The sequence below is a fragment of the Rhinolophus sinicus genome, chromosome 4, assembly GCF_057876585.1.
Source record: "Rhinolophus sinicus isolate RSI-liver-muscle chromosome 4, RSI-T2T, whole genome shotgun sequence".
NCBI classification, from domain to species: Eukaryota; Metazoa; Chordata; class Mammalia; order Chiroptera; family Rhinolophidae; genus Rhinolophus; species Rhinolophus sinicus.
Genome location: NC_142504.1, coordinates 84333173 through 84351097, shown reverse-complemented (window position 1 = coordinate 84351097; position 17925 = coordinate 84333173). Strand labels below are relative to the sequence as shown.

The window sequence follows — 17925 nt, the reverse complement described above, 5'->3', positions numbered from 1 at the left end:
GGAGAACAGAAATATAAGAAATTAACTTTGTTGTTTAGTGCTAAGAGACAATGTTTGCAGGCATAGTGATCATAATACAATGAAAATAAATGCCAAATCTAAAAGGTAGGAATCTGTATCTCAGGCTCATGGGTAACCTACATGTGATCAAGAAGAAGTAAAGTTGGGGATGTTATACGTTTTAATGGACGGCCATGTGGTGACATGAAGGATTTTGTTTATTTGAGCTTTAATCCATAAATATATACTTCCAAGGGCCAAATATATAATTAATTGTTTATATTTCCACATGAGCATTTAGTTTTGATGCTTATAAATATTTCAGGATGATGACCTAGATATTCTAGCTTTTTTAGAATCCAATTTATTTCCTAGTCTGTCTTGTATCAATCATTTCTGTCAGTTAGGCTGGTTTTCCTGCTATCACTCCAGAATGCACTGTTTTATACACCCTTTCCCTAAAATAGCACTGTCCCTTCTATTTGACATTCAAGTCCCTTCTTCAAATAAATGGCAATGAATGACAACTTCTGTGATTGTTCCCACTAGTGTGTGTTCAGTTCTTAATACCTTTTAAACCCTCCTTCCCCAGGAATAATATGTTAATTATCACAGATGCATGTTTTCTTTATAAACGGGTGTTTCATTTTTTCTCATGTATATTCTGTTCCTCTTAATTGATTGTTGTGAACTCAATTTCTGATAAGCACCCCCATTTTTTGCTAAACCATCCCTTTACCACGCATCTTGTGTAGATTTTGGCACGTTTGCTTAACACAGGTACTGATATTTCCCATTCCTCTGTTGTGAGTCCCATTAATCTCCAGGTCTAGGTTGTGAATTTCAAAATAGTACGTTCATTCTGTTCAATGTATTAGCATTAAGTTATAAGTTAGGCAAGAAATACTAGGCATTTCACTAGGCTCTCAAGATGAACATGACTTAGCTCTTAAGAGGAGCAGGTCACAGTTCAATGTGTGAGCCAACAATCAGTCAAATGTTCTGAGAAATCAAAGGACACTATGGCTACCATTGTCTATAGAAGTTATGACAAGGTTTATGAGGAAGTGATATTTGAGTGGATTCTTGAAGGACAGTAAGGTTTTACCAGGCAAAGAGGAAGAGAAAAGTGTTCCCAGCAGTGCCAACAAAATACACCAAAGCAGACACAGGAAAGAACACACCTAGTGGGTTTGATGACAAGTGTTACAAAGTTTGAGCAAAGAGTATATGAGGAAAAGTGTCAGTAAAGGAAGTTGAGGAAGTGATTATGACCAAATGTAAAGTCTTTGCATTTTGAGCATGAATACAGCTCTTCACAAAGAAAGATATAAGAAATCAATTTTATTTTTAACTGGTTGTTCTGTTAGTGACATTATTCACAATCTCCTACATTTCAGTTTTAGAAAGAACCTGTCACAATTTCGTACTTGTGGTAATGTGATTGGGAAAATGTGAAATTCAAGTTCAGATAGCTACTAGACTGTAGCTATAAACTGTGTATCATAGAGATGGTTGAAAATAACTTTTTAAGTGAAGATGTGTCTTATTTTTTATTTTTCTTAGATGGCAGATCTTGCACTGGAACATTAGTAGTTCGTTTGGAAGATGATAATGATCACTCACCACAAATTGAAAAAGAAGTGACAATTTGTCAGCATGCTCAGGATTTTGCTGTTCTCAAACCTGTGGATCCAGATGGACCTGAGAATGGTCCACCTTTTGAATTCTTTTTGGATAATTCTGCCAGTAAACTTTGGACTATAGGAACAAAGGATGGTGTGTAATTATGCTAAATCTAATTAATGGGAACTTAAGATGACTAACCCTCTTAATTTTCTCCTAACTTCATGATGATAAATAAATATTCATTTTAGGAAATTATTTTATTGGTCCCCAAAATGGATAATACCTTGATTTTTTAAAGCAATGAAAACTATATTTATGTTTAGACTCTTGTTTTGAATATATTTTAAGAAAACATATAAATTCATTTTTATATAATATTTGACTAACATGTTAAGTATAGATTAGTTTGATAGAAGCAGTATCAACTGCTTATAGAGCAATATCAACTAGTTTTCCTGGTTTTTCAACAATTCAAAATCATTTTTAAGAAAGAAAAATGAACCAGTAGAACTTTTCTTCTAAGCTAAATTCTGTGCCTTCTATCTCTGCCCCCTCAACCCACCCTAGGAACACCAAGTCAGAATAACATTGCTATGGAAAGGTCATATCAATATATATTCTCTCTGTCTTTTTTTCTTGTAGGTAAAACTGCCATTCTTCGTGCACGGCAGAATCTTGATTATAAGTTTTATAACGTGCCTATCCAAATAAAAGATAGACATGGTCTTACTGCAAAACATATGCTGTCAGTGAGAGTATGTGACTGTACAACTCCATCTGACTGTACAATGAATAGACAACGTGAGAGCAATGCTAATGTATCAAAAGTAATACTTGGAAGATGGGCTATTCTTGCCATGGTTTTGGGTTCTGCGTTGTTGTTATGTAAGTATAATTATCTAAACTGTGTTAGCTAAAGTTTTATCTTTCAAAATATATATGGTGGTTCTTTATATCAATGATATTTACGAGCTTTGGTGAACGTGCCCTTTTTAAAATCGTGTGTGGACTATATGACTTAGGGTTCTGAGACATAGAAAAAGAAACATATCAGTAAGAGAAGATTAAATTTTAAAGTAATTTTTAGAGGGGTAGCCTCAGTTTTTCCAATAATTAACTGTGAGATACTTGTTAAATCATTTCCTCTTTTTGGAGTTCACTTTTCCGTATGTAAAATGAAGAGGTTGGATAAAATTATTGTAAAGAGTCCCTTCCATACAAAATACTATATAGGCTTTCAATCAGCCAAGTTTATGCAGTGAATGTGCAAAAAGAGTTAGTGAGAAAAGTATTTCCAAAATTTTCTTAGGCATTTATTAAGGAAATGATGTAGCATACTTGTACATCTTAAGAACACACCAGTGAGAAGAATGAATAGAAAATAGTCATGGTTTGAGCCACTGAGGAAAAGTAGTGCATGCAAAGAATACTAAGATTTTGCATTCTGCCAATTGTTTTTGGAGATGCAAAAGTGCTTGAAATCATTGCCCACAATTCTTTTACCCCCTCCCTCTCTCTCATTTCTTTTTTAACTGTCTATTTGACTACACAAAACCTATCTGCATTTATAAACTCTTCTCATAGTCTTTACTGTGTCCTAATTCAGTGATTTGAGTTTCAGGTTAAAGTGGACATTTTTCTTAGCACTGCATTAGTGATGGACACTTTCAAAACCAGTCACTGATTCTTATATAATTGCCGTTCTTCTATTTATGCCTAATGATCTTTGTTTTATAGTTCTAAGCCTTTTGCGCGTGTTCTGTATGAATTTTAAATACCAATAATACTAGCTTAAAATTCAAATGAATGAAGTTACTATTTCAGTGTGGAGGAAATAAGAGAAACATTTAAGTTAATTCTGGACCTGGGAAGAGAACTGTTAATAAACTATGCTCACTTCATAGTCTTTTCTTTTTATTGATTTATTTCTCATTTAAGCCTAATAACATAATCTCTGTAAAACAGAGATGGTCTATATGTTAATACATTTGTTAATATTCTGTTTTAAAATTTTTGACTCAAAGATATCTCAATTTATGGAACAAATTTTTTAAAGTACTGTGAATAAACATTTAAGCAATCATGTGATTCAAATGATTTAATGTACACCAGCATAAAAACATACTATTTACTTAAATATTTTTATTTTTCAGGTGTTCTATTTACATGTTTCTGTGTCACTGCTAAGACAACAGTAAAGAAATGTTTTCCAGATGATGTAGCGCAGCAAAATTTAATTGTATCAAATACTGAAGGACCTGGAGAAGAAGTGATGGTAAATCATATTTCACTTTCCTTTGAATTGTAGGGTGATTCTATAACCATTGATTATTACATAATAATAGTAATAATAATAAAAGATAACATTTATTGAGCAGTTACTATGCCAAGCAGAGCTCCAGGTTCCCTGCATATGTTATTTCATTTAAACTTTAAACTTCTATTGTATTAGTTTCCTATGACTGTCGTAATAAAGTACCACACACTGAGTGACTTAAACAATAGAAATTTATTGTCTCACAGTTCTGAAGGCTAGAAATTAGAGATCCAGGTGTTGGCAGAAGCACGTCCCCTCTGAAAGTGTTAGGGAAGAGTCTGTCCCAGGCCTTTCCTAGCATCTGGTATTTCTTTGGCTTATGGTAGCATAAATCAAATCTTCAAATGGCATTCTCCTCGTGTGTGTCTGTGTCCAAATTTTGCCTTTTGGATTCAGGACCTACCCTAACTGAATATGACCTCATCTTAATTTAACTAGTTACATCTGTAATGAACTGATCTTCAAACAAGATCACATTCTGAGGCACTAAGGGTTAGGACTTGAATATATGAATTTTGGGAAGACACAATTCAACTCATAATGCCTACTCTATGGGTACTATTATTTTTATGTAGGGAACTGAGAGGTACAGCAGGTAAGTGATTTGCCTACGGTGGGAAAGACATGAAAGCAAATGGTTAGTTTCAATTTGATTCTTTCATTTTATGACTCTAACTTTATTTTTAGGATGCAAACATTAGACTCCCAGCACAGACATGCAACATTGGTGACACAAGCGTGTCTGTTGGCACTCTTGGTGGCCAGGGAGTCAAAGCACAGCAAAGCTTTGAAATGGTCAAAGGTGGCTACACTTTGGAGTCCAGCAAAGGAGGTGGACATCGGACCTTGGAATCTGTCAAGGGAGCAGGACAGGGAGCAACAGATACGGGCAGATACGTATACACCGACTGGCACAGCTTCACCCAGCCTCGGCTTGGCGAAGTAAGTGCCAATGCGTTCGGGTTCACATTACATGAAAGTTAAACACTATTTACAATTCAGGATTTCCCCAAAGTTTTACTCCTCATGCACTTGTAATTCATCACCTTTTTAATATTGAATTATCATAGGTATGGATGTCAGGTTCAAACCCAAAGAGAAAAATGACCTTTTACAGTTCAATTTTTAAAATAAGGTTTACAAAACTTTATCTAGAAGTGGCATATGTAGGCGTGTTTAAGAAGTATAAAAAGACTGATAGCTTCTTCCCTAAAAATTACCAGCAAAATCACCTGGGGTGAAATATTTGTTATAGAGTAATGCATGGATCATAAATTATACACATTTTTTAGTGTGTTGAATCCTCTATGTGGTTATGAAGTCCTGGCTATCAACATCAAGAAGATAGACTGTTATGCTTTTATTTTGGGTTTTAGTTCCTTGGTTTATGTTCAGATTAATCAATATAGGTTAATATTAGCTGCTTTAATACGTTACATTATTATAGCTCTATAACAGTGTATAAACAAACAATAAGAATCCCCCAAATATGCAAAGATACTACAGAGACCCATTTCAACTGCACAAATCGTACATTCAAATGGGAAATAAAACAATTTTTGTATGATGTAGCTTTAATCTCCATAAATGTTTCCACTGGGAGCATTTATGTATTTGCTATATTTTAAGAATGACTATAATATAGACCAATTATGTGCATTTTTTATATGTAGGAATCCATTAGAGGACACACTCTGATTAAAAATTAAACAGTAAAAGGTAAATGAAAGACATTATTTTTATGCTAATATATTTAGGTGTTTTTAAAAAATAATAAAATGTGCTCTGTTTTCATACAGAAGGTGTATCTGTGTGGGCAAGATGAGGAGCATAAACATTCTCAAGACTGTGTCCGTTCATACAACTATGAAGGAAAGGGGTCTATGGCCGGCTCAGTAGGCTGCTGCAGTGAAGGGCAGGAAGAAGAAGGCCTTGAGTTTCTAGATCATCTGGAACCCAAATTTAGGACACTAGCAAAGACATGTGTAAAGAAATAAATGTGCCTTTTTAATAGAGTAACATCTACAAATGCATATGTAGGCGTATATTGAATGTAAAATAATAGCAGCATCTGCTAATGTGTTTGTTTATTGGAGGTACACTCCCAGTCATGTACATAAGGATCCGATAAATATAAAGCTCCCTAAATTCTTCTTGTCTAACTTCCCTGTTCTTTAGAAATCAGTTTCATTTGTTAATTTTCTTTTATATACGTGTATATATTGCCCTTTTCAGGATTGTACTATGTGCTTTCTTGCACCTTCTAGCTGAACATTCTGTATGCTATGTGGAAGAGTATGGGGGAGTGTTGGGTACTGTGGAGGCTAAAATGCATTTTTATTTTAGATGAAAATTAAACACTTTTGTCAAAATCTTGGGGGGAATTACACTTTTAGAAACATTGTCTTTGGTGCCAGAGAATTCCCTCCTCTACCCAAATAGCTATGTATTGAAGGATTTTTAAGTATTCTTTGGAACAGTCTTTGATTTGATATATAACAGGTCATTTCTCACTACACTTTTCAACCTGCACAGGTGCTCTCAGCACTATTCATTTTCAGGATCCTTCAAAACTCAGTCCTTGGGTCTCTGCCCATGTGAATGCATTAACAGGTTCCTACAGCTTCTAGGATTGTTGGAAAGACATGGACTAGAAGTATTTCAGCCACAGAGATTTTATAAGGATCACATGAGAGAATGTCCATGAAAGAATTGCAACCTTGATGCCCATGGGTTGACTTAGACGCACAAATATGTTTTGAGTACAAAAATAGTACAAAAATCATCATGTACTATTATTACCTTTTTAAAATACAAATACCTTCTCAAGAACATGCACGCTCTAGTTTCACGCAGGCCTACCATCTTCAAGCATTTGTGGAACAAGCCCAGCAAGCATTAGGCTTGCAACCCTGAACCACAGTGCTTAGCCCTTTGAATATGCTAAACATTGAATGACCATCCATATTGGAACTGAATATTCAATCTACATTGGTAATTACTGTAAGAAAATGGGAAATCAGAAAAAAGAATATCTGGCATGTATATGTTAAAAAATTGAAATCTATTAAAGCAATGCTTACCAAACATTTGTTGAATGATAGATGAATGAACGCATGAGTTAATAAATTATTTTAAATGCATAATATTTTAATAGGATACTATATTTCATTAAGTTAGAAAGAAACCATGTTTAAATAATATTTTAATAGTCTTTTTTTTGCCAAACTATACATTTATAAACAATAATAGCATATATTACACAGAAATTTCTCATGCAACAAAAAGTGTTTTTCATATAACTATGAACTAGCTAACTATTGAAAATAAATGAGTGGTTAAAAATTTTGTGATTAGTCTCCTTATTCTCAGTTGCAGTACCTAATTAGTTTCTTTATATTAAATTGGATATTAGAGCAGAATAAAAATGTTGTTTTAATAAGATTTTATTTTATAAGCTGTCCACATTGTATGATTTTTATAGCCATTGTGAGGAAAATAATTCTGAGGGGAGGGTAATGCAATTTCTGTTGTCTGACACATGCACACTACTCTGACAATGATACAAGTTTTGAAATTTTAAAATGTAATATTAAAAATTTGGAAATACATGATAATATCATGCTAAGTTATATTCTGAAATATAGGTACAGAATATCTTCCGAGGAGTTTAAAAATTACTAGTCAAACATTAACTTACATGTGTTTGTTTATGTTTTTATATTTCTTACATTTGCTTAAATATGAAAGAGAAAATTTATACCTGGACATAAAGTACAATTAAAGGCCAAAGGAAGATTTCTCGGTCAGCAAGAGAAGACACTCTAAAAGTATTACCAGAATTATTAGAAAGTGTGGGGAATGAATTTTTATTAAGTAGTTTTGTCTATTTGAAATATTTTCAAATATCATTAAAATTTATCTCACAGAGGAACTATGACAGTTTTTTTATTTATGTAGGAAATTCAAAGTCATTCTCTGTTTACACTCAAAATTAAACATTAATTGTGTGATTGATGAAATTTATGAAATGTCACTGGACTGTTTACAAATTTAGTTTGTTAATAAAATATTGTATTTTATAGATTATTTCATATACATTAATTATCAATGAGTTAATTATAAATTTTTTTCTATAATTAAATCTATAAGTAGCGAAAATATGCAATTACATTTTCTTTTTCTTGATTCAGACCTGAAATTATTTCATGGGAAAAAATTCTGAGGGAACATCAAAATAGTTGAAGATTGATATAATAATTATAAATTAGCATTAATACTTCCTTAACTTTACTTAGCTTTTAATTCCTCCTGAGTTTATTAAAAATATTTTATGAAGCTTGATATCTATGCATATGTCTATATTTTAAAAATAGAATATGCTATATTATTTGGAAAATATTGACAAGTAGATGCTTTAGAGTTGAGGATTTTCATTATCATAGAGAAGGTAAACTAACTCCATTTTTGTGGTGTGTTAGTTATAAAAGTCCTGTACTAGCTGAAAATCCTCAATTAGATTAGGGTAATCAAACAAACCATGTACGTATACCGATGGTTTCTTTCATTTGCTCTTCTAATAAATCTGAAGGAACATTGCATTTGGCCAGATACTGCATTGTCTTTCTACTTACGTAGGGGGGAAAAAAATGAACTAAAGCAGAAGAAAGCATGACTAAGAATGGATAGATTCTTGCATATTTTGTAGGGCTCAATAAAATTAAGCAAGCATAATTTTTAAAAACTCTTTGCAAGGATAGTATTGCATAAAAAATAAAAACCACACTTGACCTCAAATTCGTACTACTAAGAATAAAATAACTACTTTCAAACACATAAATAGAAAATATTTATGTGTACAATAAGCTTTATGAAAACAAATGTGAGCAGCTTCATAATATACATTTTGCATAGATCAAATTATTTAAAAATTTCTACTTCTTAAAGTGTTTTGATTGATATGAGTAAAATGCTGTGGGGACAAGAGCCCCAGAAAAGTTTCCAGGCTCTCAGCCTCACATAGACAGGTGCTGGCTCAGGTAGTAAATGGCCATCAACTGTGATTGCATGGCCATCAGCTGTGGCTAGTTGGCCGTCAGCTGTAACCAGTGAGCCATTGGTCACTAATATAACTGCTGTGGCTACACTAGCAGAAAAAAAAAATGGGGGTTATCAAGAGGATGGTGGCTGAGCTAGCAAGCAGAGCAGTGAGGGTTGCAAACTGTGTGGCTCCTGCTTCCTGTGTCTCCAACCCAGCCGCTAGCGAGATTATAGTAGTATGACTCCGCCTGGCACCCCCCACGACACATGGCACAGTGAGCGGGGTCTCCCGCATGACAAATGGCGCAGCAAGCAGGGTTTCCTGCACGACACATGGCATAGTTGGCAGGATATGGTGCCGGCCAAGGCTCTCCAAAGAGTGGTGGAGCAGTTTGTGTGTATGAACACTCAGTCTCTGGAAGACCAGGAGGAGCAGCTGCCGGAGAGCTGGACCCCCATGGAGGGGTGGGAGGACGTGGACGGTTCTCCCACCAGCACAGGAAAAGCCATGCAGCTGCTGGAGAGATGGAGCCCCGTGGAGAGGTGGAAAGATGTGGACGGTTCCCCAACCAGCACAGGCCGGAGAAAGCAAAGGTCGTTGTGGCCCTGTGGACCGGGAAGTTTCTGCTCAGGCAGCCTGGATGCAGGACTTGTCCCCGGAGGAAAGGCTTGCTGAGTCCTCCATGGGAAATGAGGGTGAGGTCAAGGTTGTCCCTCACCCCCAGGACAGCCCTGGTGAATGACTATGGACTATGGGGTATTGCCTTCTGTCGTGCGGGAGACCCTGCTCGCTGCGCCATTTGTCGTGTGGGGAGGCCTGCAGGGTCTCTGCTCCCGCTCCCCACACTAGAACGCAGGATATGGTGAGGCCAAAAAGGAACACCCACGGAGCCATAGATGGGGGAGTCATACCACTATACTCTCGCTGGCAGCACCCACCTCTCTGCAATCCGCTCCTGCTAGCTCAGCCGCCATCTTCTTGCTAGCCCCCATTTACTGCTAGCATAGCCACAGCAGTTATATTAGTGGCCAATGGCTCACTGGTTACAGCTGACGGCCAACTAGCCACAGCTGATGGCCATCCAATCACAGTTGATGGCCATTTACTACCTGAGCCAACACCTTTCTATGTGAGGCCAAGAGCCTGGAAACTGCTTTTTAGGGTTCTGTCCCCACTCCTTCCATCCCTAATTTAATGGACAGCTTGACTGTTTGTTTGGGAACATACCACCATGCAGTGGAACTGGGGGATATTTGCTTTTGTGTTTTGACTGGCCGCCATTGAGAATATGTAAGCACCTTGGCTGTGAGTCGCTGTTGTTCCAGCACGGTGCCCTGAGAGGCCCACAGAGAGTGGCTGTGCCCTGAGAGCCCTGGCTGTGTCCAGGAAGTGTGGCTGTGCCCACAGAGAGTGGCAGTGCCCTGAGAGCCCTGGCTGAGTCCAGGAAGTCTGGCTGTGCCCTGAGAGCCCTGGCTGAGTCTGGGAAGTCTGGTTGAGCCCAGAGAAAGTGGCAGTGCCCTGAGAGGCCCTAGTTGTGCCCGGGGAAACTAGTGGTACCCTAAGAAGCCCAGGAAGTCTGGCTGTGCCCAGAAGTACTGGTGGTGCCCTGAGAAACCCTGGCTGTGCCCAGAGAGCCTAGCTGTGCCCAGGATATTGCATTTACCTCCAGGCTCCTCGCACAGGGCCCCTCATGGAAGACGCTTGTCATGTACATTGTGAGGCCAGAGCCTGTAGGGGTGGAGTGTGGCGGCAGAGCCCCAGAAAGTAGTTTCCAGGCTCTCGGCCTCACATAGACAGGTGCTGGCTCAGGTAGTAAATGGCCATCAACTGTGATTGCATGGCCATCAGCTGTGGCTAGTTGGCCGTCAGCTGTAACCAGTGAGCCATTGGCCACTAATATAACTGCTGTGGCTATGCTAGCAGAAAAAAAAATGGGGGCTAGCAAGAGGATGGTGGCTGAGCTAGCAAGCGGAGCAGTGAGGGTTGCGAACAGTGTGGCTCCTGCTTCCTGTGTCTCCAACCCAGCCGCTAGCGAGATTATAGTAGTATGACTCCCCCATCTATGGCTCCGTGGGTGTTCCTTCTTGGCCTCACCATGTCCTGCATTCTTATGTGGGGAGCGGGACCAGAGACCCCGCATGACTCCCTGCACGACAAATGCCCTTTAATAAAATCAATCTACTGAGTTAGAAGTTGATTATTTCCTAACTTTAGGGAAAACAAAATTAAAAACAAGTATGACCTTTCTCTGTATTTGGCCCGAAAATACATAGGATTTCAAAATTTTTTAAATTTAGTTGTTAGGGTCCAACAATTAATGCCTTTAATTGTGGGATATTTTTTATTTGCCCATGTTTAGAGAACTTTAATAGCATGGAATTATTAATATTAAAAAGAAACTTCAAAGCTTCCTATGAGATACCCGAGGTTTCACCTAGAATTCATACCAAAACTTCATACAGAATTATTTTCTGCTAGTTATATTTCAAGAAAAACTAAAAGGAACCCTCTAATTCAAAGAGGAAATAATTTCCTTGTTCGGCTTTGCCACTCTTAAACTATACAGAAAACTTACAAATTAAGGATGATGACATTTATATAGTTCATTTACATAAAATTTAAAATCCAAATTCACAAAGATATGTTTGTCCACAGTAGGTATTCTACAAAGGGATAGGCTACTTACTGTTCTACACCCTCCATATTTCTCACCTGTTTGAGATCCATATTGAAATACTAAATCAGTGGTTCTTGAAGTGTGATTCCTGGACCAGCAGCATCAGCATCACTGGGAACTTGTTAGAAATGCTAATTCTTGGGTCCCTCACTGTATTCACAGGAAACCCTGAGGGTGAGTTTCTCCAGGTGTTCTGCTGTCCTATCAAGTTCACCTCAGTTATTACTGGTAGCTCTTTGCTACTCACTGTTGTTCACATCACCTTAGACCTTGTGAGGAAAGGGGATTCAGGCCCCACCTTAGACCTATTAAATCGGAATCTACATTTTAACAAGACTGTGCATGAAACTTTGATAACCACTTGATAGAGGATCTCTTGAGAGGAACTTGCAAAAACTAATGGGTGAACGACACAATTAGCCAACTGGAGTTAGAATTACAGGTAGCCTCGGGCAACAGGTAGTCTCAGGCAGCAGGTCTATAGCTACTGCCTGGTAGGGAAATTTGTCCTGGCTCACCTGGTGATTCAAATTCAAAACCACCTTGCCTCTTACCACCCACAAAGCAGAAAACCACACTGTTTTCTTATGTATCTGCGCTGACTCTGAATTTTGTACCTAACAGTGCCATGTATTGGAGGGTATACACAATGACACATAAGGTAACCAAATTTAGATAAATGACATGTTTATTGTCACCTTATTTAGCAAATTTATTTTGCTAACCCATAATTAAGAAAAAAATCACATGTTGACATTAATTATTTTCTGCCAGGCTTATCCAACAAAATTACCAAATTATATTTAAAAAACAAACTGAATAATCCTGGTTTAAGCAAAAGACAGTATTCTGAAATCATTTTGGCACATACTGTGTTTCCCCAAAAATAAGACCGGGTCTTATATTAATTTTTGCTCCAAAAGATGCATTAAGGCTTATGTTCAGGGTATGTCATCCTGAAAAATCATGCCAGGGCTTCTTATTTTCCGGTTAGGTCTTATTTGGGGGGAAACACGGTAGGTGTCTTGATGTAGTCTTTTCTTACTCAGACACTTTATCACCATGTACATTTTTTACGTTTTACTTTTCTGGGTGTAGCTGACTTTGAGTATCATAGGTGTGGTTAAGAATCTGTCAGAACAAGTTGTTTATATTAAGTAACCATATTCTGTCATGATTTCTTTTTGTTTCATACAGGAAAATAAGTAGAAGAAAATTAAGACAGATTTTTAGAGTTGTATTAATTTTAACATTAATGTATTATGAATTGATATTAAACATGTAACATAATATAAATAATTATTAAATATAGTAAGTATTAATTATTAATATTAAGTATTAATTTGGTATTGATGTTTTAATGTTAAATATATTTAAAGTTAAACATTAAGAGGACATACCACTGACAAACACGTGTCCCTTGGTATTACCTGGGGGTTGTGGCACAGACCACTTTCTACCAACGAGCCCTTAACCTAGTTTTTTCTTAGAGATGGAGTTCTGATTTTCCTGGGAGCGGCTATGTGCCTAGCTAAGAGACTATTATTTCCCAACCCCCTTGAACTAAGTGTGATGTCTTCTAAATACTGGCCAATGAGAAGAAAGTGAAATGCTGTGTATAAGATTTCTGTGTGTAAGGTATCTTAAAAGAGCTAATCCAGCTAAAAGATTTTGTTTTGTTTTGTGTTTCCTTCCCCCAATTTTATTTCACGATATCTAGAACACAGATGTTATGCCTGGTATTCAAGCAGCCATCTTGTGATGCTTCAGATTGGAAGCCTTGAGCCATACGTTGAGAATGGTGGAGCATAAAGATAGAAGGAGGCTGAATCCCTGATGAATTCGTGGAGCCTCCAAATCCTTCCTTGACTTCCTGCCTCTAGATTTGTTCACCTGAGTGAATAAAACTTTGTGTTTTTAAGCAATAAAAATTTAGGTCTTCTGTTAAATGTCACTGAATCTAATCTAATCTAGGGAGAGAACAGATTGGGTGGGAATAATTGATTTATATAAGTAATGAGTCAATAAACTTAATCTACCTTGGGAATTCCTTTTCTTTTAGCTGAGATTTCAAAAATCTTGGATGATATTTGTAGGGACAGAGTCCCAGAGAGCAGTTTCCAGGTGCTGGCCATCTACTACCTGAGCCAGCACCTTTCCATGTGAGGCCGAGAGCCTGGAAACTGCTCTCTGGGTCTCTGTCCCCACACTTTCATTCTCTCTACAATCAGAAGACTGACTTTGTAGAAAGCCGTGGATCTAGGAGTGAGAACACCCGGATTCTTCTGTTAATCTGTTGTATGATCTTTAACAAGTCATTGAATCTCATTTACTTCAATTCCTTCAACTATTGAAAGGCTTTCATTTGCTGGTTTTGTCAGCCAAACTATGATGTTCTTTAATGCAGAGATGATGTTTTATTCATCATTGTGTTCTCCCTTACACCTGTGCTTGACAAGGTTTTTTTGTTCATTTGTTTTAGTGTATATACACAGTATTTACTATTTAATCAATACATTAAATTAAAATTTTAAATGAAAACATCTTCCCTAGAGACACGTATTTTAAAATTTCATGTACTATATCCACCATTTCATTCTCTGTTCCTATGAATTGTGTGATGAAATTGATGTGTTTCTTTAAGTCTGACAGATTCGATATTTGGTTGCCTTCTAATAACCTGGTCATGGTCTCATTTTTTTTGGTTAATATATAAGTAAATAAAACTAAATAAAATTTATCTTTCTATTAAGCCAATGAATTTCCATCATGATCTAAAACTTTTTTTATGTCAGTTCAAATAGACTTCAAAATGAGTAAAGGTGAATTTTAAAGGAAATTGCAAAGGTTTCAGCATGTGACAAAGAAGATAATTTAATGTTTTTTTTCTGTATGACAAATGGTGATTCCACGTGCTGATTGACTAAGCTGGAATTCTACTCTTTCACATTAGAGGCTATATAAAAAGGTATTTTAAAAATGATCTCAGTGAATTGTCTAGTATTTGCCCAAGCATCAGACCAAGCCTGAGCATCACCCAACCACCTTCAAGGAAGACACACCCAAAATCTTGGCAGGTACCAGATCCCTGATAAAGTGAATTGAGTCCTACCTACTCTGTAGTGTCAGCTCCAGCACAACAGCTCCTCCACTGTAGTCATGACCAGTCCTCATAACTAATCAGCCAAGTGTCCATCCCTCCTATTGACATGCAAACAGCAACTAAGGCTCAACTACCACAAGAGAGAATACAAAACACACACAAGGGACACAGCTGGAACACTCAGCTTAGGTGACCAGGGAGACTATGTCACTGGGCCCCACAGAACACTTACTATATAAGATCACTCTACTAAGACAAGGTGACACAGCAGTCCTACCTAATCCGTAGAAACAAACACAGGTAGGCAGACAAAATGGGGAGACAAAAAAACATTTCCCAAATAAAAGAACGGAACAAATCTCCAGAAAAGGAACTAAACAAATGGGGACAAGCAAGCTACCAGATGCAGAGTTCAAAACACTGGTTATAAGGATGCTCAGTGATCTCAGGGAGAATGTCAACAGAGAGATAGGAAACATGAAAATGGAAATAGAAAACTAAAAGAGAACCAGTTCAAAATAAAAAATACAATAATGGAAGTGAAGACTGCATTGCAGGGAATCAATAGTAGATTAGATGAAGTAGAATATTGAATCAGTGATTTAAAAAATAAGGTAGCAGAAAACACCCAATCAGAACAGCAAAAAGAAAACAGAATCTGAAAAACTGAGGAGAGTTTAAGGGGGGTCTCTGGGACAACATCAGGCATACCAACATTCGTATCATAAGGGTAGCAGAAGGAGAAGAGAACAAGGAATTGAAAACCTATTTGAAAGAATAATGATGAAAATCTTTCCTAATCTGGTGAAGGAAGTAGATATACAAACCCAGGAAGTATAGAGTCCCAAGGAAGATGAACCAAAGAGGCCTACACTAAGATCCATTGTAATTAAAATGCCAAAGGTTAAAAACAAAGAATCTTAAAAGCAACAAGAGAAAAGCACTTAGTTACTTACAAGGAAGTTCCCATAAGACTGTCAGCTGAGTTTTCAACAGAAACTTTGCAAGCCACAAGGGATTGGCACAAAATATTCGAAGTGATGAAAAGTAAGTAAGGACCTACAACCAAGATCACTATACCCAACAAAACTATCATTTAGAATGAAGGACAGATAGTTTCCCAGACAAGAAAAAAACTAAAGGAGTTCATCACCCCCAAACGTGTATTATGAGGAACTTTAGAAGGACTTCTTTAAGACCAAAAGAAAAGAAAAAAAATATATGAATAATAAAATGGCAATAACTACATATCTATCAACAATTTCTTTCAATATAAATGGATTAATGCTTCAATTAAAAGATAGAATGGCTGAATGGATAACAAAACAAGACTTACATATGTTGCCTACAAGAGACTCACTTCAGAAGGAAAGACACATACAGACTGAAAGTAAAGGGCCAGGAAAAGATAGTTCATGAAAATGGAAACAAACAAAAAAAAGCTAAAGTAGCAATACTTATACCAGACAAAATAGACTTTAAAATAAAAGCCATACAAGTATAACAAGAGACAAAGAAGAACTCAGTAATCCCATTTCTGGGTATTTACCCAAAGAAATCTAAAACACTTCTTCGAGGGGATGTGTGCATCCATATGTTCAATGCAGTCTTGTTTGCAATAGCCAAGATGTGGAGGCAGCTTGGGTGTCAGTCGATGGATGAATAATATATAAAGAGTAGGGGGTACATATATACAATGGAATATTGCTTGACCTTGGAAGGGAATTGTTTCTTTCCATCTGTGGTGGCCTGGATGGACCTAGATGGTATTTTGCTAAGTGGAGTATGTCAGACAAAGACAGATGCAATGTGATTTTGGTTATATGTGGAATCTAAATAACAGAACAAACAAACAAACAAAACAGAAACAAACTCATAGATAAACAGAACATTTTGATAGTTGCCAGATGGGAGAGGAGTTGGCGGTGGGATGGTGAAAGGGGAAGGAATTCAGAAGTACAAATGGGTTGTTACAAAGTAGCAATGGGGATATAGCACATAGCATAAGGAATATAGTCAATAATATTGTAATAACTATGATGTCACTGTGTACTAGATTTATAGAATGATAGATGGGAGGGGTATTGGGGGCAGGGTGGAAAAGGTGAAAGGATTAAGTACAAATTGTAGTTACAAAATAGTCACGGGGATATAAAGTATAGGGAATATAATCAATACGGTGGTCATAACTATATATATTTCCAGGTGGGTACTAGACTAGTCAGGGAATCACTTAAATTATATAAATGCCTAGCCACTAGGCAGTACTCCTGAAATTAATATAAAATAATATGAATGTCAACTGTAATTGAAAAATTTAAGAAGTGGGGAGGGGTGGAAGGTGAAGGGGAATAAGAGGTCCAAATTTCCAGCTATAAAACAAATAAGTCATCGGGATGTAACAAGTGCACAAAGTAATGATTTAATATATATATATATATATATATATATATATATATATATATGCTTTATTAAATAATTACCAGTATCAGGTTAATTAACACATTCACCCACTCTAATAGTTACATTTTTTGTTTGTTTGTGTGTGGTGAGAATGCTTAAGATCAACTCTCTTAGAAAATTTCAAGTATACACACAGTGTATTAACTATAGTTAGTCACCATGTTGTACATTAGATCCCCAGAGCTTATTCACCTTATAACTGAAGGTCTATACCCTTTGACCAGCATTTCCCCATCTCCACCTGCCACCCCAACTCTTAGTAACTAGGTTTTAATCTTCACCAAGCTATATATCTATGTATATCTATAGCTCTCTCTATCATCTATCTTATCTTATCTATCTATCTATCTATCTATCTATCTATCTATCTATCCATATTTGTCAGTTGGCTTCTTCAAAACTGATTAGATTAGAAAATTAACTGTAGTTAAATAAATTAATCCCTGCTATTACCTTCTCTGAAACAAGCTACATAGAATTATCTGTATAAAATGCAGCTTAATTGCAAATCAATGCTTGTAATTAGGAATTATAGGGCTTGTTACTTGCAGTTTGAGTTTCATGTTTATAGCCACTGTTTATTAATGCTCTTTGTCTACTTTCTGTGACTGGAAATTATATAAAATTCTCATGCCTCATTTTCAGTTGTTTTGAAGGGTAATAGTCTCTATGTAGGATTCCTTCTCATATGCCCT

The 17925-nt window shown here is 36.6% G+C and overlaps 1 protein-coding gene across 3 annotated transcripts in view; it reads left to right on the top strand.

Moving 5' to 3' along the window:
* DSC1 (desmocollin 1) overlaps window positions 1-7294 on the top strand; it is a 316195-nt gene extending 308901 nt beyond the window's left edge. For 2 of the 3 annotated variants that reach the window (XM_088797948.1, XM_088797947.1), the window contains 5 exons: window positions 1567-1779; window positions 2272-2514; window positions 3783-3904; window positions 4634-4888; window positions 5746-7294. In XM_088797948.1, coding sequence (XP_088654074.1) covers window positions 1567-1779; window positions 2272-2514; window positions 3783-3904; window positions 4634-4888; window positions 5746-5943 — 1031 coding nt within the window. In that variant the 3' untranslated portion in view covers window positions 5944-7294. Of the gene's footprint in view, window positions 1-1566; window positions 1780-2271; window positions 2515-3782; window positions 3905-4633; window positions 4889-5619; window positions 5666-5745 lie in introns of all 3 variants that reach the window. The other variant, XM_088797949.1, reaches the window with a different exon arrangement.
* Window positions 7295-17925: the final 10631 nt, after the last annotated feature.